This window comes from Clavelina lepadiformis, chromosome 3 (assembly GCF_947623445.1).
Source record: "Clavelina lepadiformis chromosome 3, kaClaLepa1.1, whole genome shotgun sequence".
In the NCBI taxonomy this organism is placed as follows: domain Eukaryota; kingdom Metazoa; phylum Chordata; class Ascidiacea; order Aplousobranchia; family Clavelinidae; genus Clavelina; species Clavelina lepadiformis.
Window position 1 is genome coordinate 25437341 of NC_135242.1, and position 20036 is coordinate 25457376.

A 20036-nucleotide genomic window follows, 5' to 3' on the forward strand; every position below is an offset into this window, starting at 1 on the left:
TGACTGAATCATTCCGCGAAACGTGAACGTGCTAACGATGTTTAGAACAAGATTGTTATCATCAATAAAAGCGTATCAGGGAAGAGTTCATTGTGATGTTATAAAAGCGATTATGATGTATTCGGAATCAATCTATAAAGAGAATTATGGAGCATGAGATATTTTTAAACGTCGGCACAGATGCAATTGTTTCGTAATAACTGGATAATAAAATTAAAGCAAGTATATTGTGAAATGTCTAAACGACTTCGTCTGCGAATGAAGCGCGATTATGAAATTATAGAGTGGAGCGGAAATTGAGAAAGCGGCGATGGAACAGAGCGGTATCTGCTTCTTTCGCAACCACAAAGCTACGGATGAAAATAATGAACTTTTCTGACAGTCTTTATATTTATGATTCTATGATGTCATAAACGAAGTTCGAAATGTGTACTAAATCGGATGCGTGGAAAGACCGCTCCTTCGATCTATAGATTTGTATGAAATTGGTCAACAAACAAGTTGGATGTGATCCCACCCTTAAAACTTCCATAACGCCACATGTATCATAGATAACGAAACATTATCACGTAACAGGCGGTCATCACACAGGGCAGATTATGACAAAACAAACGACCTTGTTTGTGTAGTTCCATCTCAAAACAAATCAAACTAGAATTTTATATCTCATTCATAAAACTGAGGAATTCGTTTATTTTCGTCACAATGTGTTTGCTGCGTAACAACAAATGAATTTTATGTCGCGGTCTCCTGTTTTCTTGTTCGATTCTACTTTGGGCGAGGAAGCTGCGAGCAATGAAGCGGAACGCGCGAAACAGCGACAAATGAAAAGATGGACAACTTGTAACTTGTTTATGACGAAACAATGTGAGGCTGGCTCGTTTATTTCTATCCCAGCATATTGTTAAGCGCGAAACTTTATGAGGTAACAATATAAGTATGACGTCAGGAATCTTATAAGACCGGTCCAATTAGTGTAAAGTGAGCTTTATCTGATGTCTGTGTTGTTTAACAGCCATTATGATGACACAAAGCAGTTTGATTGTTTGATATGGAACAAAATGGGCGATTAAAATTTAAAATAAAACGCGGTGGCCGCTGTAGTTGGGGGGGATTACATCAAAATAGGCCAAAATATTTAGAATTTGACCTTCCCGGCGCGAATTTGCGATGAATAAATCATCCGACAGCCTTGTTTTAACTGGCATGCACGTCACAATACTGCCAGGCGAATTCTAGAAGCAACTCTTTGGTTATTTGCTCGAAATAGAAGCAGCGCTTACATCACTGCTGCATCCATCGATGTGCGTCGCGAACGTGAGAAAAAAGATCCCAGATCGAAAACCGCGTCGCTTCGTCTTTTTTCCTCGTCGACACGCGACTGGTATAAAAGGAGCGAAATATCGTGGAGAAGCATCAGAAGTTTGAGATGAAATTCTTTGGAGAATCCGAGATTGTTAAGATTTGAGAGAGATATTTTGCAACGAATAAGTTTTTAGTTGTTTTCATTATTTTTGCAGCAAAATTGAAATAAATTTGTTGATTGTTGCTGATTGAAAAGTTGATCAATTTGTACCAAGCTACAACAGCAATTTTCAACTCAACATTTTCCATCTTTAAAACGTGAGTATTTTTCATGATTTTGCCGATTTCGTAATTTAGTTCAAAAATATCGAACCACGGATGTGTTATTTTTAACAAAATCTCGTGTTGCCTCGGGCTCAGTTCGTTTTAACGCTTCGTAATGAGCTAAACATACCGTGACTGGTCCTCATGCTGCCCATCAGCTTAAAATGCTTCGTAAAATTCTGCGCGCACTAGAAATAATTTTGTCGCCTGTTAAATAAATTAACTTTATTTTTCTAGATTGAAAGAATGCATTCCACACAGCAATTCTTATTAAAATCTTTGGTGATTGTTTTCGTCATAATGGTCGTTGGTTGTTACGCAAGACCGACCGGCTCAATGGAGGAAGAAGAAAGTCCATTGCATTCGCGTCGCATCTCCCAACATACAAGGTAATTTTTCTATCGGAGAATTTTAGTCTCTTTGCCGGAATAGAACGCTTCTAATGTAGCAGAATTAAAAATCGAAAGCCGATGTTAAAATTCGACCGGTTGTCTCTGTTTGGATGATCTTGAGCAGGAAGGTAAATGACATAAACAATAACAACAAATGCTCTTCCAGAACACTGGCCCGCAAGCGACACGCCGAGATCCGAGTTCTGCAGGAGATGGCGAAGAGGATGGCGGCGTACAGGAGGCTCGCCACACTCAACAACCTGCTCGAGGGAATCGATTCAAGCAAAGTTGTTTCACTTGAGGTAGGCATTGTGATGTAACAGATAAACTGCTTGATACGCTTATGTGGTCATAAACAAGCTTCGATTGCGAACTCGCATCGATCCATTAAATACCGCGATGTCGCGGTATTTGCGCTTTTTAATCTGCACGCTTCACAATTATTGCATCACAATAGCAAACCACTTTACCACAACGCAAGCTTTTGTGAGGTCACAAGATGCAAGTTTTGTGTCGAAATTAACCAGTCAGCGACTAACAGAATGCAAAGTGCTCGTAGAACAGACATAAACGCTCGACCCGGGCCGCGCTTCTCACAAGACACTTCACAACATCATAGCACTTACTATCACGTCACAATCGTCTTTGATAACTTCACGTCAAGAAACAGACTTTTGAGTGTTAGCGGGCGCCTTGAACAAATCTTTATAAAATTCAGCGAAAATTTCGTAAATTTCTTGATCAAAAGCGAGATTCCAATCGAAGTTTTTTGACCACTTTTAGTAAATTTTATGTGTTTTCAACAATAATTTCAACAATAACAATCAGATGGCAACCTTGTCACTTTTGTGACGTCATAAAGCGCGGCCCTCTCAAGTGAGCGTTTATTTTCAGGACAAAGAACAAATCGCCCAATTTCGTCATAGGCTTTTGAGGAAATTGTATCGAAGGCGCAGAAGAGCGTAAGGTCCAGGAAGAACCGGCGCCGCGCTTAAATCTCAGGAATAATCATCTTCAACACAGAGCAAACCTTTAGTGCAACATTTACAGAGACAATTATTGATAATTATAAGAACAGACCAGAACGAGTCCAATTATGACGTAATAAGCGGCGCGTGCTTGTTGTTTGTGATGTAGATTGTCGTCGTAAAAGCTGCTAACTGTGAAAGTTCCTATAAAACTATTTATATTTGTATCATCGTCGTCAAACTGTGTTTTTTAAGTTATTTTATCTTTTATTTATTTATATGCAAAATGTATCACGTAGCATTCTGCTTTTTGTACTTATTTAACGTTGTTTTGCAGAAAAAATTAAAAATTTCCAAAAAAAAAATTTGAGCTCAGTTCTAGGCTGTGAGGGCGCAGTTTAGCTTTAATCAATAAAACGCATGAGCGAGAAGGAACTCACTGCACTGCATGAGCCGAGCATGCGCTTGAGCTTTGGCAAAATTTCAAATGAAATAATTTAAAATTTTGTTCGGCAGACAGCCCATGGAGGCAGAGGAGAGCCGTCTGGAGGCGCGGAGGTTAGAAAATTTTGAACTTGAATTTTAATGATTCTTGTCACGCGCGCAATTTGTTGCATGGGCGGCACACACATGACCACCCGGCTTCAAATCTTCGCATATCGACGTCTTAAATGTTTGTGACATCAAACATTTAAATGCATGAACCGACATTAGACGACGCAAAACTTATCTGCCAACACGTCACGTTAACAACTTAATTATCGCGTTTGCTTCATGCAAGAACCCTGGGTTTAGACCCCAAACATTTGTCGCTGAATCGCAAGATAGGGTGCGTTGTTATGGCAACGGTGCATTTACGTAATAATTGGTTTAGATTGTAAACTTGTGTGTTATGAAACAAAGCATCCCACATCAATGTCACTATCATGTCACGCAATAAGTGGCCGTGACGTCAAAATGTCGTGATTATCGCAAACAATCGATCTAACCCGCTTGTATCTGTCGATGCAAAAGGAGGCGCCGTTGCAGAAGTGTGGCCAATCACGAGGTCACTGCCACGGACTGGGGTCGGGATTGGTTGGGTTTCATCCAATAAAGTTTGAGGAAACTTTTTGGCATCGTGAGGTCATAATTCAACGAAAAATCGTTGAAATAAAGTCAGTTTCAAGATTAAAGAAACGCAAAATTAATTCTCGGTAAAGGGAACATCACCGTTTGTATTTGAAAATATTTTTTAACCAGGGGACTGTTTCTTTGTGACGTGAAAGAAGCCGCTGCATAAAGCAGAAATCTTTATTAAAGATTTGTTCGTCTCAGTTTAAAACCAGAGATCGGACAAATTGGTTTAAAAATCTCAAAAATAATCCACAATCGCGTCTTACATGAAGCGGCCAAGCTCACCGCTTTAACCTTCCGTCAATGTTGTGGCTTCTTCGGTTAAACAAAAATAAACAAACTTCACCAATCTCACCCGTCAGCTCCACGCTTCGCAAAAGAAAGCCTTTGTTTTAGTTGTTATGACAGCATAAAGCGTCGTGCATGAGGTCATCGCATAAAAAGCTGGGGTAAATTTTAATTATTTGATGCGTGAAATTTGGGAAGAGGAAGTGTCCAACGAGCTAAACACTGTACCCATTATTGTGTCATAAAGTGGCATTGTTCGCTTCATATTTGAACTCAACACAAACCTCAAGCGTTTCAACAACCGCATCTCTGTGACGTCACTTACTGGCTGCAATTAGTTTGGTAAATAAACTGAAAGATCGATGGTTGTTGGGTGATGGCAGGGTCGGGGCGAGATGTCAAACCGAACTCAAAACTGACAACTTGCCGGCAAAACTATTTCGACCAGTACTATCACGTTACGTCACCAGATAAGTATCAACACGCAGACTTTGTGACGTCATAGTAAGCCAGAGAGGTTTTCGGCTGAAGAGTTTTTATCAAAGTCCTTGAAGGTTCAATGTCAAGTGTGATTATGCCCCGACCTTCAAACATAACAACACGTTCCTGTGGCGTAATAATACCTTAGTGTAGTGATTGTGAGCAAATAATCGGAAAGATTGATCCAAAAGTTTACTTCCAGATTTATCCGACGGCTCCGTCCCATCAAGAGATCAACTCCGAGATCATTGATCAACTGAATGGGAGCCAACTTACTGGAGGAATCAGAATGAAAGTCATCCAGAACGAGCAACCTAGCACGCCACCTGCCGGAAAAGATTATTTAAGGTAGCCAACCCTTTATGACATCATTATTAGCTCAGGCGGGTTGTCAGACAAGTAAAATAAGTGGCTGAAAAGAAAGATCAGTTATAATTGGGCAGATCTCAGAACTCTGATCTATGTCCATCCAGGATAAATCCGCCAATTTTAAATTTTTATCTGAGGCCGGCTAGGGCAGCTTCAAAAAGCGGTAATTTGCAACGAATGCTGCAAAATTAGGCCATTGAGGCATTGAGGTTGATAGGCGTCAATCTTAGAACGACATTGAACAAGAATTGTTTCTGTGATTTTGGTTATAATAGAACCAGCAGAAAAACTTCCAACTTCATATTTAACAATAAAAGCTCCGTGCTGGCGATTATTACGGGCACTGTGAAGCAATGTTGTCGTTTATTGCGGCCACTGTGAAACAGTAACGACCGTGTTTCCTTTCAGGTTTATCCAACAAACCCAGAACGCGGTGGCTCTGGCGAAGACATGCAGGGACATGCAGGAAATGATCGCCAAGAACAATCTCCGTCTTCGAATTCGATGTCATCACTCGCCTTCCTCAACACGTCACACAAGCAGGCAGTAATGGACATTATGATGTCATAATCATCACAGTGGCCTTCGATCACTTTTTGGTGCCAATTGCTGCCTTAAATCTTCAATAATTGTGAATTTTTTTAAGAATCCTTTCACATTAGTATAATTAAGCGAGCAAGGCGGCTTTGTCTTGCTCGCTCGAAACCTTATGTAGAACGTTTTGTAAAAACTTTCCACTTTTTCTGTGTAATTTAGCGGTATAGTATTTAATTTTGCCTTGTTTTGCCAAACTTTTGCTACAACTATGGCGTCTTCCCTAGAAGACAGGTCACGACAGTTATGTGGCATCCATGGAGCCAAACTTTCTTTGCTGTGTCTAAGTTCCAACATTGTGTTAATTTTGACGACTTTCAAAGTGTGTTCATGAAAGTCGACCGCGGAATAAATTTTGTATTTGATGTCTATGTCTGCTGAACTTGGCCTCACAAACTGAAGCTATGATAGTTGGCAAATTTCAATCAGAGGTAAATAATAAGAACGACCTTAGTAACCTGGCCTAAATATTACATTAAAGTTCTTAACAAAAAAGATAAAATTAAGATTGCTGCTAACCAAAATCTGGTGATGAAGCGTTGGTAGAAATAAATTTGGCAGAAATAAATAAAGCGTTGACAGAAATAAAAATTTGTATTTCACCAGCGGTGCCTCGTATCTGATGCTAATGTTGCTGCGTTTAACATTTACGTAGATCGCTCATAACGCATTGTTTGTGCTGAAGACAACGAAATATGTCGTCCGCACTCAGGTGGTTTCGCCAACTTCAATGATGGATTGTTTGATTGACAGCTCGTGTCGAGGGATTGTTATTGGGCGGCTTAGACGAATATAACACAATGCTGCTTGTTGTGAATTGACTTCCAACAACCAGTGAGTTAAAAGTTTAATAAAATCGACAAAGAATTTGTCTTTATAAGATGTTTATGACAATCAGTGGTATATATATAGTTGTTTGTAAGACTGGATACAACCATGGATGCAAATTTAATCCTACTTGGAAGCAAACATCGACTCAAAATATCCAAATTAACCCTCTTATGACGTCAATTAAAATCTCAGTCTTCTAATTACACTCATGTAGTGACGTCATTTGAGTAAAGCAACTGGAAATTCTAAAATTTACAAAATATTTTGTTTTTTCCAAAATTTTGCGGCACGAGTTCTGATGTGATTGCTCCGAAATTACAAATATAGCGCCGGTGGTTCCGCTCCGTTGAACACGGCCGGTGAAAAATATGTTTTGGAGGATTCAGCCGCAAAACAACTCAAATGTCGTCTCCTATGAGTTCGTGCGTCATGCGTCGCTTGATACGCAACGACGCAAAATACGTGAGCTGGGTTCATATTGCGTGGGCGACGCTCAGGGCAGTCGCGAGACAGAACGCGGCAAAAGCGTAAAGAGCCGCTTTGAAAACTATTTCCGAGAAATAAGGTTTTTATGGAACATTTTACACCAATTTTGGTTCCACGAGTTGTAATTAAGGGGCGAGGCTCGAATTAAAACTCTTTTTTATCTGACTTATTTTTGAGAACCTTTTAATGGAAACGTCTGGTCAAGTAAATTAAAGCTTCTCCAGCCCATCAGATCGCGATTCATCATTTCTTGTCGGGAAAAAGTTTTTCTGTTTTATGACGTCACACTTTCCCCAGTTGATGAAAGCAAGATCGACCTCTGTGACGTCACACAATGCAGTGGCCTACGAGCACTTCGAGCAACTTCGCACGTTGCCACCTTCGGAGATAAAAGGCGAGAGCGCGGTTGTGTTGATAATAAGCTCATCGCTGACCTTCAACTTGGAGCGGATTTTGGTTGAGAGGAAACTTCCGCCGCGCAATTAATCATCGATCGAGAGATTATCGCAACCACCGCGGCCAAATCGGTTTTTCGTCGAATTTAATCATAAACAGATCGAGTGTTTCGTCACACAAGGAGTCATTGTTGTGCAGAGAAGTTTGAGCCGACTAGGGGATATCCCTGAACCGAGAAACCTTTGACTCCAAGGCCACTATTCAGTCCAGATCTGACCCCACTATTGTCCTGATTGTTACGTCACACCCGAATACTCACGAGCTCTTCGCAACAATTATGCTCGTTGAGCGCTTTGCGTTGTGACGTAATAAAACATGTTTTTCCTTTTCCAATAAAATCGAAGTGGAGAGCTTACGAAGACTGTGGCCGCTCGCAGGGAATTCTGACTCGACGGAATACAAGAGTCAACTACCACCTGACCGTGTTGTATTGTGACGTATTAACCGTTGATTTCAAACAAAAATCAGCTTGCCAGCATCCTCTAGCGGCAAGCTGCTGGGCATTACAACATATGACGTCATTCGCACGTTAGTAGTTTATTCAAAGTTTAATGCAAACAATTTGAAAATGTACAAATGACGTAAATGATGACGTCAACATAGCGCAGAAAAAATCATAATAAATGATGATGCAACGATCTCATCTTGCCATTGTTTAAAAGTCTCATTATGACGCAACAATGAGCAGTAATATAGGACTGTACGAGTAGAAAAGCAGTGACGTCATTGCTATATTGCAACATCCTAACTTGACCAATTACGTTATAAAATAGCTTATGAGCAAATAAACAATGCTCTATTCTATTCTGACTGGTCGAAGGCACTCAAGTTCATAGAATGATGGAGACAACACTGTTCATGTTAAAATGAAATTAAAAACAATACAAGCAAGATAAAAGAGCCGCCAATAAGATCCCGACACGTCAACGCGCAGAGGCAATGATGATTACGTCATTATAGCATTGGGTGATCGTCGTTGGAGCGTTGAGGACCTGTCAAAGATCAGAGATGACGTAAATTACAAGAGAGAACGAGCGAGCCAAACCTCACCTTGCCATCTGTAGCAGACATCTGATGTGCTCGGTGCTTCCCCTTCTACGTCATCCCGGGTTGCGACGTCATCGGCTCGGCTAAACACACGAAACAACGTTGTGACTCATGCAAAGTGTAACTCGTGCAGGATACAACATTCAACCAACCTTGAACCGGGTAGTGTGACGTCATCATCTTGAACTTGGTCGGGGGCAGTGAACCTGAACAAGAAGTGACGTCAGCAATGACGCAGAATGGAGCCATGTTGAGATGAAACAGAACTTACCTTTCATCGAAGTTGACAGCGACACCAGGCGATGGCAGTCCTGAGCACATTGTATCGTTAAATGTTAAAATAAACTCGATCATTTCATTTTCATTTATGAGCTACTCACTCACCAGAATGACTTGGCGAAGTTTCATTGGCTGATTGGTATTCTATGGAGTCAATGTTATGATTGCCCAATGGAGTTGATGACGTCACAGAAAAACATGCATCTTCGGAATCATAATCGGTACTATGAGGTCATAATGACAGTTAACAGGAGCAAAATACTAAGCCAGAGGGCATGAAATAAATAGCAGGGTCAAAATTGCGAAATTCAACTTTGAACTCGAATTAAACTGGGAACCGTGAAATGTCTTCAAATGAAACAATGCCCATGGTTATCTATTACTAGACTCATCGGAGGTGACGTCATAATACTAATTATTAGGTAACACAGCAGTGAATTAATATATACCTGTTAACTTCCATCAAGTCTGCACCAAAACTGCCGTGAGGTTTCGGAGAAATATCTAAGAAATAAACGCAACATCAACATCAAATTGCGCCACGACCACAGACATCATATTTAAAACTCACCTGCACAAACCAACACTTGGTGGGGCGGAGATTCACTCACCACATGGTCATTTTCCATGACTACTCGGCCATGAAGGTTGTCATGGGAACTTAACGCATCAAAGGAGGGCGTGGCCACATCGGAAGGGGCGGGGCTGGTAAACAGGTAAAAGATTAGGTTAAATGAGTTCAAGTTTGAATGATGAACAGATTCCACGTCACATGAGGCACCTTTCACCTCCCGCCGATGTGATCGTGCTCGCGGCACTTGAAGAGTAGTTTCTCAGCGGATTGTCTGATCCCGTCCCGTACCTCGTGCTTCCTTGTGAACTCGACTCAGAATTTCGCAACAATGGTGCGCTTTCATCATCACTCTCTGTGATGTAACAATTGAACAAGAATCAACTATTTGGAATAGAATCGCTGAACAATGGGAGTAGTTCGAACCGTAATCGTCTTCGGAGTTTGACGTTTCATCGTCGCTAAGAACTCTCCGTTTGCAGAGCGGGCAAACCCTCTTGGTGGCGGTGAGCCACGGGTCGACACATTTGCAGTGATAGGCTGTGACGTAATAAAGTTGTTACCACTCGTCCACGCTTCAACCTCATACGCTACAAGTTACCCACCGTGTTGGCATGGCAACACTCGGAGTTTGTCGCCCTCCTCGTAATCATCCAGGCATATCGCACAGACATCATATTCATCGCCTATGTCACAAATATTTCCATGAGGTCATTACGAATCGTTGAGAACACATAAAATATTCCAAATCAGCGCTTTGCAGTAACCCCAAGTAACCTTTTTTGTATTGTTTGACTGGAAGTTGTTTTAGCCGTTGCCGTGACAACCGGTTTCTTCTCTGTCGATGCCTACCTCGAACGAAACGAACCAACTGGAACAAAAAATATTCAAATCTTAACTGGTCATGTATGAGCAGAGTGCATAGCAATGTTATCGATAACATGAAGAATTGCTCAGCTGTGCCTATCAAGGAACTCCTGCCCGAATGCAAATTGCTTCCAAATCTAGTTTATTTTGTTTGATTGTCAAACTCTGTTATCTCCAAATGACTAAATTGTCAATCAAGTTATTTCAAGCAACGATCACCACCAGAAGAACCAAATGTATATTGCCACCTGGTGGCTAAATGGTCATTTCGTGGACAAGTTTCCATAGATATCTCATAAAGCTTAAACACCACATTAAAGATGGGCTTCCAACTCACCATGAATAAAATGAGTGCAACAAAGCAAGTTCCTATGACAGTGATGAATGGAACGATGTAATAGTCGATGGAGAACGGGGTGTTGTGGTACAATGTCACGCTTGGGTTGTTTCTGCTCAACACAATTTAATTTTAAGATAGCCGCAGTCACATCTGACATAAGATGAATAAGTCAGTGTTCCTGGGGACCAAAACAATCTCTCAAAATTAATGCTTCTGCAACCACAGAAGGAAATTAGCTGTGGGTCTATAAAAGATCTCTGAAACTTTTTAGTGAAACCAAGTCAAAGTGAAACCTTAAAACACACCAGATTGGTGCAAGCCATGTATGGCGCCATGCACCAGGAACCCAGATGGTGTCATATAACCAGTGATTAAGAGAAATGATGAATGAGCAAAGAACACAATTCCACGCAAAAGATGGATTAAACTCAATAAAAGAAACACAGACAATGGTGTGAACCAGGATAAAGCAACAGAACTTACTTGAAGTAGTAGAGATAGTAGCTTGCCAGCGCTTCACCTGCTGTTATGCCGACGAATACTGAAGGAATAGCAATGTCTAATTCTGGGCCAACAAAAACAATATTAACTTTGTAAGAAAAAAATTAAGCTCCACCAAAACACAAGAACCAGTTCATGGTGTGGTTATACTATGGTTAGTTTGACCTGGGCCGTGTGGTCAAATTAGCAACTTTCAACTCCGGTTTTAGTTTGCTTTTGGTGAATTATTTTTAAAGAATTATAAACAGTTCCACAAACATGGCAAAAATATTTATCTGGCAAAAAATTTAAGATTGTAATATAATTTTATAATTTATGTTCAGAATTTGGCAAAACAAATTTTCAAAAGCTTGTGAAGGGATGCAAGCTACACATCGATAAGACACAAAAGCTTTATCCATCATATTTGCAACAACTCAACAATGCAAATAATCACATGACAAACGATGTCACAATGTGCTTACAATGAGGTAATAAAGAGTAGACAATAGGCTGCCAGAGGCAACTGAGTTAGTTGCTAGCAACACATAATTGACATATAATAGCCTTAAACTATCTGCTGGCGGTCAAACATGAATATGTGGAAAAGAAACGATGCACCAACCATAGGCTGTGTTCATCCTAACCAGTTCATCAGACTCATCGTTGTAAACAATGACTGCATCAAACCCAGCATTCTGTGCGTTCAGAACCTGAAATTTATCAAAGTCATAAAATTCTTTATAATTATTGTTTTGTTAAGCATTGGCCAAATCAAATTTGATTTAAAACATTTCTCATATATCAGCAACTCTTAAAATATTGTCAGTTAAATTATTATTAAAGGTTGAAAAGTCAAGATAGATTTTTCCAAGCTTACTTATACAACAATTATCCAGTCCAATATAAATGAGGTAGCTCAGTGGTTCTCAAACTGGGGTCCGCCGCCCGCGGTCCTTTTGGGGTCCGTGAGACAATTTTCCGGGACCGCAAACGGCACTACTTGCCATTAAACCAAAAGCTCGAAACCGGTTGAATGTAATTCACGATATTAGGGTTGCGTTGTCCAGAACGGAAGCAAACATAGCCGAACTGGTTGCAAAGAAGCAGGTACACCCGTCACATTGATACCATAAAAACCAACGTGTTGTTTTGTGTTTATTTGTGTTGATTTTTTCAGGGACCGTGAGGCATTTACAAAATTGCTAGGAGACCGTTGCGTACTTTCTTTTAAAAAAGTTTGAGAACCACTGAGGTAGCTTATATGACAGCTCAAGTTAACCGCTGAGTAAAATTCACTTCAATCATGACACTAAGCTAAAGGCAACCCACATCTATCACAGTGAATGCATCTCATTTATGACAGAGCATGACATCACAATAAACAAGTCACCTTCTTTCCAAAGTCGCATCCACCGCGTATGACGAGGGCGAAGGCATTCAACGTTGAGTTTTCATTGGTCGTGTTGACAAAAGGCCTCCGTTTTATCGGATCGCACGCGTCATAAGGCTCAGCAGCAGCTAATAGACCCTGAGTTAAACCAGATATAAATGCACGGCACAGGACACAGCAAGTTCACGCAATACAACTCGCCCCTACTTCACATAAATCATCGAGAGACGACAGGTCTTTGTTATCGTGGATTTCTGTCCTTCCTTGGGTTACAACGATGAAAGTGAAATTACACAACTTACAAGTTTAAACAGAATCAAACAGGGTTGGGGGAAAAACATCTCAGTATTAAACAAAGCGAAAATATTTTGTAGGTTTTTTTTTTGTTCTTTGAAAAAGCAAACTTTACATTTTTTATCACAAGCCAATACCATGACACCATCACTTGTGCAAAATTATATTTTTATAGGTTGCAAAACCGATAACTGGCTGCGACGGATATCGCTGCAAGCTAAAGCTACACAAGAAGCTGAATCAACTACGGTTACGTGGATTTGGGCAGTTGTTGATCTATTAGTGGAGTGAGAAAGGTCTGAAAATGATGTCTATTCTAACTTTGAAATCGAGAAAACCATTGAATGAGTGGAAATTATAAGATTTAAGCTGACTTACTCCGATGCCGGATTGGCCGACGTTGGTTCCGAATTCTGCCTCATAATCAGAAAATGCTATCGATCGATTGGTGGAATCAGTCTAAAAAATAAAAAACCTTAAACTTATTCAGCGGGACGTTGACAAAACCAACTTAACATTCTTGCACAAGCTTTCGTTAACTTAGTCGATTAAACACGTCTCGTCAGCGTTAAATGTAACAACAATTACTACAAGATCTGCAGCAATTACATAACTGTGCTACAGTTATAAAGTAAACAGCTGAGTGTAGAGCAGAAGAGTTACTCGGCTACAGATCAACGCAAACAGTGTGGTGCATAATTTATATTATACAGAGATTTTGAGATATATGCAACTCAAGTTGATGGAAAATCGAGCCTGCTGTCATTACATGTAACAAGAAGCCGTAAATCAAACAAATAACTCACAGCAACCACATCAGCGTCCGTTTTCATCACCAGGACAGGTAGGATGAGGAAAATCAGCAAAATGTTCAACTTGTCCATGATCACATCAAAATATCAAACACAAAAATTTGAAGATCACGCGGAACACGGACTCATCTCTAAATCTAAAGTATAAGAAGAAATATGACAAAAGCAATCTTTATCAGATGTATAAGAGGACAAGTGTATGCTTCTACTTAAAAGTGCACAACCAGATGACGTCACAATTTAAGTAGCTATGGGGTCTAGTTTACAAAGGCATCCTGTGGTTGTGCACTTGTTTTCTTGATAAACAACTCAATTACTGGGAATGTAATTAAAATAACTTGGACTTGCTCTGTTAGTTACTTGACTTGTTTGCACCAGTGCAATTGAGTCTGCCTATGCCTGAAGATAACCTTGTAGCAATTAGTCTAATTGTGATATTTCGGCATTACCATGGGTAATACTTCTAAAAATAAATTGCAAAACAACAAAACGGCTGAAAATGGGACACTACAGTTGCGCTTGGTCCCTTGCTGCTCTGACAATTTATGTGACTATCCAGTTGCTATGTTTTAATGTTTAACACAATTGCTGAACTGCCACATCCAAACCACCACGCTGCCACAGACCTGTTGACCCATAAAGTATTGATTAAAATGTAGGTCGATGGCAGCTTATGTTGACATGTAGGTCACGCCTTAAAAGAATGAGGATTATAAAAATGACGAACAGATGAAAGTCAATTAAAGTTCTCCGATGAATTTATGCAGCAACAGGTCTGTAGATCAGATGCCGGTAAATAAACTAAACTGGCTGTGATGTCAGGATATCTGGATGTAAATTAGGCCAAGACAATGTTCATGTTCACTGCATAATACTAACTACCACAATTATAGTGAAGAGTGGATCGCACTAAAGCCATTTTCGCCAAATCTGTCACCTCAAACAATTTCCTGTGTGCTGCGTTTTAACCCAGTTTAATGTGTTAACAGGCCGTGCAGACCAATTTTAAAAGCATCATCTTCCGTGTTTTAAGTTCTGCTGCATTTCCCCCATCCTGGGATATGATCGTGTCTCCTTTCGCTTTGTTGGTTGGCGTCATCATCAACCCCCATCAATGGAGAGAAATGAAAACAACCTTTACAAACTTCCTGTATTGTGACTTTATATGACGTCATAATTTGTTTTTCTGAGGGATTGTGGGTAATAAAAGCATTTCTATAGACATCTTCTATAGACGAATGCAGTCGATAGTTTAAGTTATTATTCGTTTTAAGTTGGACGTTTAAAGCCAACATATGACTGACGTCTCACAACTGACAACTTATATAACCTACTTTGCACTTCAGGTTATATGCTTTTCAACTGAGCTCCCTGAAGTAAACTAAATGACAGAATAATCAACCGCCTATGACGCAGTATCTCGACAAAGGATGCGTGAAATAAATTCTTTGAATCACGAGACAGATATTTAATGACCGGCCAACAACCATCTTCTGCAAGTAGAACAGAAACACGACTGGTCTGTTTAAGATGATGCGCGAATATAAGATGATGCACGAATCGGCGAACGTGTAGTTAACTAACGTTCTAATCTTCTTTGTTTGATAGAAGAACTAGGGCTTTAGAAAGACGTTTACGATGAGAAACAATTATCCGATTTTTGACAAGAATTGAAAGCAACTATCCATTTAGAAGGGCCCTGCACAGCACGGCTATTTATAACTGTATCAGTGTTGTCTTATTTTCAGTAACTGAAACTGCGCATTTAAAACAATTTTACTTTTGGCGGCATACATGCATATTATTTCATTGATACAAACTTTTCTGTTAACAGTAAAAAAAATTTTGGTACAGTATTGCCAAATTTATACCCCATGTTTGACTACACCTTTAGACAGTGGTATGATAAGTTGGTTGTTACGTTAAAGGCAAGTCGTTTCGTGCATATTATTATTAGGATATAATATATTGGAATATCCAAAATATTTTCGCATGAAAACAACTAGATTTCTATATTACCTATTAAGCTACAGTTAGTTCCAGTGATACCAAAAACTATTAAAGTAAGATTGCTGTTAACGACATCGTCGCCTTAAGAGTAGTTTAGGATAACTTAATTGCATAATGGGCTGCTAGCTGCCAATTCTACCCAATTAACGGTACAGGACATCTTACGCAACCATCCTTAATCCTGATGCTTCCGCAAACTTTGCGACCTCAGGCAACAGAAAGTGGTTCTTGCTCACTTTGTTTATGATTATATTTTGACATTGAATGATAAAATTCACGCCCTGGAGTCAGACTAACACGGCGTACAGGCAAGATTTGTCTTGGGACGAGCATGAGCAAGATTTGGGACTTTGCGGTAAAGCGCACGTTTTTTGGCGACTTTCATGACATCCCGTAAGCGATTCTGATTGGATTTATTTTAAAGGTGAAACTTGAATCTCTGGCTGGTAAAATTGAGGGAGCAATTGGTGCGTTACGTCTAAGCTGCTCTCAGCTTGATGTCCTCCCTCACGGTTGCTATTTTATCTTTAGTTGACAAACGTCACAAGCGCCACAAAGGAAGTAGACTTCTAGCATGTGGCTTTATGTGAGATCAGCTTCATTTTATTTTTGTGTCACTTTTAGGAGCTTTCATGTGCACTGAATTGAGGATTTACCTTCGATAAACTTACAAAATTTTCATGATTTCCGTATAAACGATTTCATTTAATACCAACGTGGCTTATCATTAGGTCTTTTTTACCTTAATCCATAATGTGACCTAGTATGCTGGGAGAAGTCATTTGTGTTTGATGCACAGCAGCATTAACTAATTATTATTTAACCTTAATTTCTTGAAAGTAATTCTTGCGATTATTCTTATTATTGATGTAGAATTGGAAATATCTCGAAAGTTTGCCTTCAAACAGGTCTTATTATTATGTTTTCAGTGTGTGGCGTTACGCCACGTTTTATTAACAATATTTTAGCCCACTCACGTGCAATCGTAGATACAGGTAAACTGGTAATCAAGCCTAGAACAAGGAATGTTACATGAGTGTGTGGTAAAGTGAAACGTATTTTACGAAAGAAACTTATTCAAATCTGTGAATTCGAATTATTCTCGTTCTTTTTCTATTCAAGTTAGATCTTTAGCTTGCTGCTTTGTTGCCAAATTCAACATAAAAATGGTGAAGAAAAGCAAAAACGCTAGTAAAAGGTATCATACCAGTATAGGTATACTTTTTTATAGGCTAGGCTAAGCCTACCTTGTGACTTACGAGTAAAGGAAAGTGTGTCTTAGCCTTACAACCTTACTTTTTTTAATTATTATTATACTATCATTTAGACTTGGGCCTTTGAGGTCCACTGTTACCATAGTTCACCCGACCAATAAAATTGTTTTGCAAAACTTTACGAGACTGAAGAGTTGATGAAAATTAAAAATTTTTCACTTGTTTTGGTATTATTCTATTCCGCATTAGTCTAATCATCAGCCTTGCGCCAGCGTGTTTTCAAAGCCACGAGAACTTGCACTAATTGCCTCCTTCAGTGGCAGGAAATGTTTCATTTAATGTAAATGTTGTGAGCTTTTCCCGACAGAATCATTCAAGATTGCAATGACTTTTAAAATCTAAACCGACCAGTCGTTTAATTATGTGTCGTGTCGCACTAGACTTGATAATGCAAGAGACTGCTGGCATCAACCTTACGGCAATATTTATTCATTTTCCAGGAGGAAGATTTCATCAGGACTTGATGAAGCCATCGATGAAGATGCTGCTCTGGATCCTGTTCGTTCTAAAATTTAATTAATAATCAAATTTCCGTGCAAGTTTGTAAAATCATTGTTACTGTTCAGGAGCTGGAAGACTTTTACCAGGATGAGGTGGACAGATTTCATGCGGACCTCGATGCAAGTCATGAAGATCACAGCAGTGATGAAGAACTAGCTGATGAGGTAAATTTTTGTCATTTGTTTTATTCTGCTGAATTTTTATCGTCATTTTAGTAAATTCTGTGCTTACAGGAGGAAGTGTTGGGCATCGATGATGTAAGCAGTGATGATGTCAGCGATGATGCAAGCGAAAGCGATGGTGAAAATCAGAGGCTTTAATTATATGACCACATTGTGCAGTTATAAACCAGGTTCTATTTGTGAAGGTATTCCGAGCAGCCAGGCGTGGGGAAAGAAACAATCAACATTTTACGGAGCAGAACGCCTCGATGGGCTGGAAGGTAAGTTTCCTCCTTGCGACCACGGTCCTTGTCACAGTTTGATATCTATGGAATTCCTCCAGGAGTGGATCGGGATGCTGTGGAAGATGCAGAAGAAGAGGAAGCACTCAAAATCCAGCAGAGACTTGTTGAGGAGATGGACGAAGATCAACTCGACTTCTTCCAGGTTTGATCCAGCAGGAAGTCGTCCAACTCTCCATTTAACAACCTCTCAACTAACGAAATAATTTCAACAGCTAGAAGCTGCTGAATCAGAAGACCAGAGCATGACTCAGCAGGCTGAGAAGGTGGTTGTGGATGTGAGCCAACTCTCGAGCAAAGCACAATGGAAACTTCTCAAACAGGATTCCCCAGAAATTCAAGATTTGATAAATGATTTCAAGGTACAAATAGTCACAGTTTAACAACGAACACAAACTTCAAATATAATTGCTCAAAATCTATTCGAAATTTTGTTTCAGTCGAAGGCGAGAGAAGTTAAGGAGCAAATTCATCCTTTGGTCAAGTTGGTCGCTGATGGAAGAATTCATGGTAAAGCTGCAATCTTCATCGAAACAAAGTTCAATTTGTATTCGTCGTATCTCATCAACGTCTCGTTTTATTTGGCCATGAAGGCAAAGATGCAAAACATGAAGCGCCACCCTGTGATAAAGAGAATGCTCCAATATAGAACGGTATTTGCCGCTTGTCTTGCAACATCAAACCAAATTATGTTGATCACGACCTGGAATTTGTCTTGGTTTTTAGTTGATCAACAAACTTGCTACAGTTGAAGAGAGATTTGAGAACGAGATTGAAGCAACCTTGGAAGATCCCGGACGCACTGATAACTCGGATGAGAAGTTTGTGGCAATTTTTATTATTTTTCAATCATAATTTTGAAAGATTTCAGCTAATTCTCTATTTTTAATGCGAAGTGATGAGAGCTCGGTTGAGGAGGATCCCCTGTCGCCTTTGAAGCTGCGACCAACGCTTGACAAGGTGAGGTCATCGCCCAATATCCATAGACATCTTATGATAGTTGAACTTGGAATCAGTTGTTGTCGTATTTTTCAGGATTCGACGAATGTTGAGTCGCAAAAGCACAGCAGAGTGACCCTGAGTGAGAGACTCGCGATGATGGAGTCGGCAAGCCGGTGAGTCCAAGACTTCAGTCTCATTATTAGCTCATTATGACGTTGTTGTATGATTGATGTGTTGTCAGGGACCCACCAGATGACAGCTTTGATCAAAAGCCCGACGATGAAGAAGATGTAGAAAGACGTGCCATCGATTACGCGGTAATTATGGCTTATTATTGCGTCATAATAAGCTCGAACAGATTATGAACTGAATTATTCTTCAGATGAGCAAGAACAAAGGAGCTCAAGCGAAGAAGCGGAAAGTTGATCGGAACCCGCGCGTCAAGCATCGCGAAAAATACCGGAAGGCAAAGATACGAAGAAAGGGTCAAGTGAGGTCATACAAACCGGAAATGAACAAATACTCGGGCGAAGCTTCCGGTATTCGGGCCGGAGTGGTTCGGGGTGTTAGGATTCGTTGACCACATTTGTGTGTTACGTACAAAGTGTCGTGGTTGTTATGGAGACGATTATGATTTATCGCCGGGATGTGATGACGTCATTTCCTACCTCGCGCCGCCGAAGGAGTTTGATTTTTTGGAAACTGTTGCATTCTGCGCCTCCACTGTGTCGTGAATATGCGTCGCATGAACGAGCTTTGTAGAGCTTTAGAGCTTCATTGTGACTATTGGTTGCGTGAAAAGTCGCGTTTAGGTCGAAGATGCATGAGCAGTCAACCGTGAAATGACAGGTCCTTGAACATTTGTGCTTTAAAATTAGGAGCTATAATTCATGGTTGGCTTCGACTGTCTCGGCAATTTGAGCTGCCAGCAGTAAGATTGCGGCTCAGCATGTTGACACCACTTACCTGTGTGCATGGATAGAAGTTAAAGTTGTTGAGTTGGAGACATGGCGCCCAACCGTCTAATATTTTGTGTTATTGTCTTGTATGTGAAGGTTACAAATAAAATGTCTTTTTGCAAAGGCAATTCAAAAAGATCTTGTCAATTTTTGTGAGAAATGATGCACAGAGGTGTCGAACTAATTCTCAGGCTG

The 20036-nt window shown here is 40.1% G+C and overlaps 3 protein-coding genes across 5 annotated transcripts; 2 read left to right on the top strand and 1 right to left on the bottom strand.

Moving 5' to 3' along the window:
• Window positions 1-1453: 1453 nt before the first annotated feature.
• On the top strand, window positions 1454-6201 carry LOC143450464 (uncharacterized). 2 transcript variants are annotated; one of them, XM_076951024.1, is made up of 6 exons: window positions 1454-1623; window positions 1867-2018; window positions 2188-2323; window positions 3506-3547; window positions 5076-5221; window positions 5651-6201. In XM_076951024.1, exons 2-6 carry the CDS (start codon window positions 1876-1878, stop codon window positions 5790-5792), a joined length of 609 nt encoding a protein of 202 aa, XP_076807139.1. In that variant the 5' UTR covers window positions 1454-1623; window positions 1867-1875; the 3' UTR covers window positions 5793-6201. The 2 variants fall into 2 exon arrangements, with proteins under 2 accessions (XP_076807139.1, XP_076807140.1); XM_076951025.1 differs by lacking the exon at window positions 3506-3547 and having other exon boundaries at window positions 1456-1623.
• A 1929-nt stretch (window positions 6202-8130) lies between these two features.
• LOC143450224 (E3 ubiquitin-protein ligase RNF13-like) lies at window positions 8131-14768 on the bottom strand. Its single transcript, XM_076950677.1, has 18 exons — window positions 14630-14768; window positions 13687-13829; window positions 13259-13339; window positions 12587-12724; window positions 11819-11906; window positions 11197-11278; window positions 10711-10822; window positions 10284-10377; window positions 10112-10192; window positions 9933-10046; window positions 9717-9861; window positions 9507-9640; window positions 9385-9439; window positions 9041-9159; window positions 8928-8967; window positions 8809-8862; window positions 8660-8739; window positions 8131-8601 (listed from the first exon to the last, which is right to left on the bottom strand). The coding sequence occupies exons 2-18, from the start codon at window positions 13762-13764 to the stop codon at window positions 8564-8566; spliced, it is 1533 nt and encodes a 510-aa protein (XP_076806792.1). The 5' UTR covers window positions 13765-13829; window positions 14630-14768; the 3' UTR covers window positions 8131-8563.
• Window positions 14769-15767: 999 nt separating this feature from the next.
• LOC143450110 (something about silencing protein 10-like) lies at window positions 15768-19969 on the top strand. 2 transcript variants are annotated; one of them, XM_076950523.1, is made up of 14 exons: window positions 15768-16057; window positions 16127-16900; window positions 17417-17474; window positions 17543-17641; window positions 17711-17777; window positions 17845-17919; window positions 17982-18085; window positions 18156-18302; window positions 18381-18593; window positions 18667-18761; window positions 18837-18900; window positions 18976-19055; window positions 19124-19199; window positions 19265-19969. In XM_076950523.1, exons 2-14 carry the CDS (start codon window positions 16869-16871, stop codon window positions 19460-19462), a joined length of 1308 nt encoding a protein of 435 aa, XP_076806638.1. In that variant the 5' UTR covers window positions 15768-16057; window positions 16127-16868; the 3' UTR covers window positions 19463-19969. The 2 variants fall into 2 exon arrangements, with proteins under 2 accessions (XP_076806638.1, XP_076806637.1); XM_076950522.1 differs by having other exon boundaries at window positions 15768-16900.
• The last annotated feature ends 67 nt before the right edge of the window (window positions 19970-20036 follow it).

Excerpts from the sequence above, each read along its gene's own strand:
- LOC143450110 (XM_076950522.1), top strand. The coding sequence starts at position 16,869 with ATGGTGAAGAAAAGCAAAAACGCTAGTAAAAG. Across the intron at positions 18,762-18,836 it reads ACTGATAACTCGGATGAGAA|TGATGAGAGCTCGGTTGAGG; the intron begins GTTTGTGGCAAT and ends TTTAATGCGAAG. Across the intron at positions 18,901-18,975 it reads TGCGACCAACGCTTGACAAG|GATTCGACGAATGTTGAGTC; the intron begins GTGAGGTCATCG and ends CGTATTTTTCAG.
- LOC143450224 (XM_076950677.1), bottom strand. The coding sequence starts at position 13,764 with ATGGACAAGTTGAACATTTTGCTGATTTTCCTCATCCTACCTGTCCTG. Across the intron at positions 11,907-12,586 it reads GATGCGACTTTGGAAAGAAG|GTTCTGAACGCACAGAATGC; the intron begins GTGACTTGTTTA and ends GATAAATTTCAG. Across the intron at positions 8,968-9,040 it reads AACTTCGCCAAGTCATTCTG|GACTGCCATCGCCTGGTGTC; the intron begins GTGAGTGAGTAG and ends CAATGTGCTCAG.
- LOC143450464 (XM_076951024.1), top strand. The coding sequence starts at position 1,876 with ATGCATTCCACACAGCAATTCTTATTAAAATCTTTGGTGATTGTTTTC. Across the intron at positions 2,019-2,187 it reads CGCATCTCCCAACATACAAG|AACACTGGCCCGCAAGCGAC; the intron begins GTAATTTTTCTA and ends ATGCTCTTCCAG. Across the intron at positions 2,324-3,505 it reads GCAAAGTTGTTTCACTTGAG|ACAGCCCATGGAGGCAGAGG; the intron begins GTAGGCATTGTG and ends TTTGTTCGGCAG.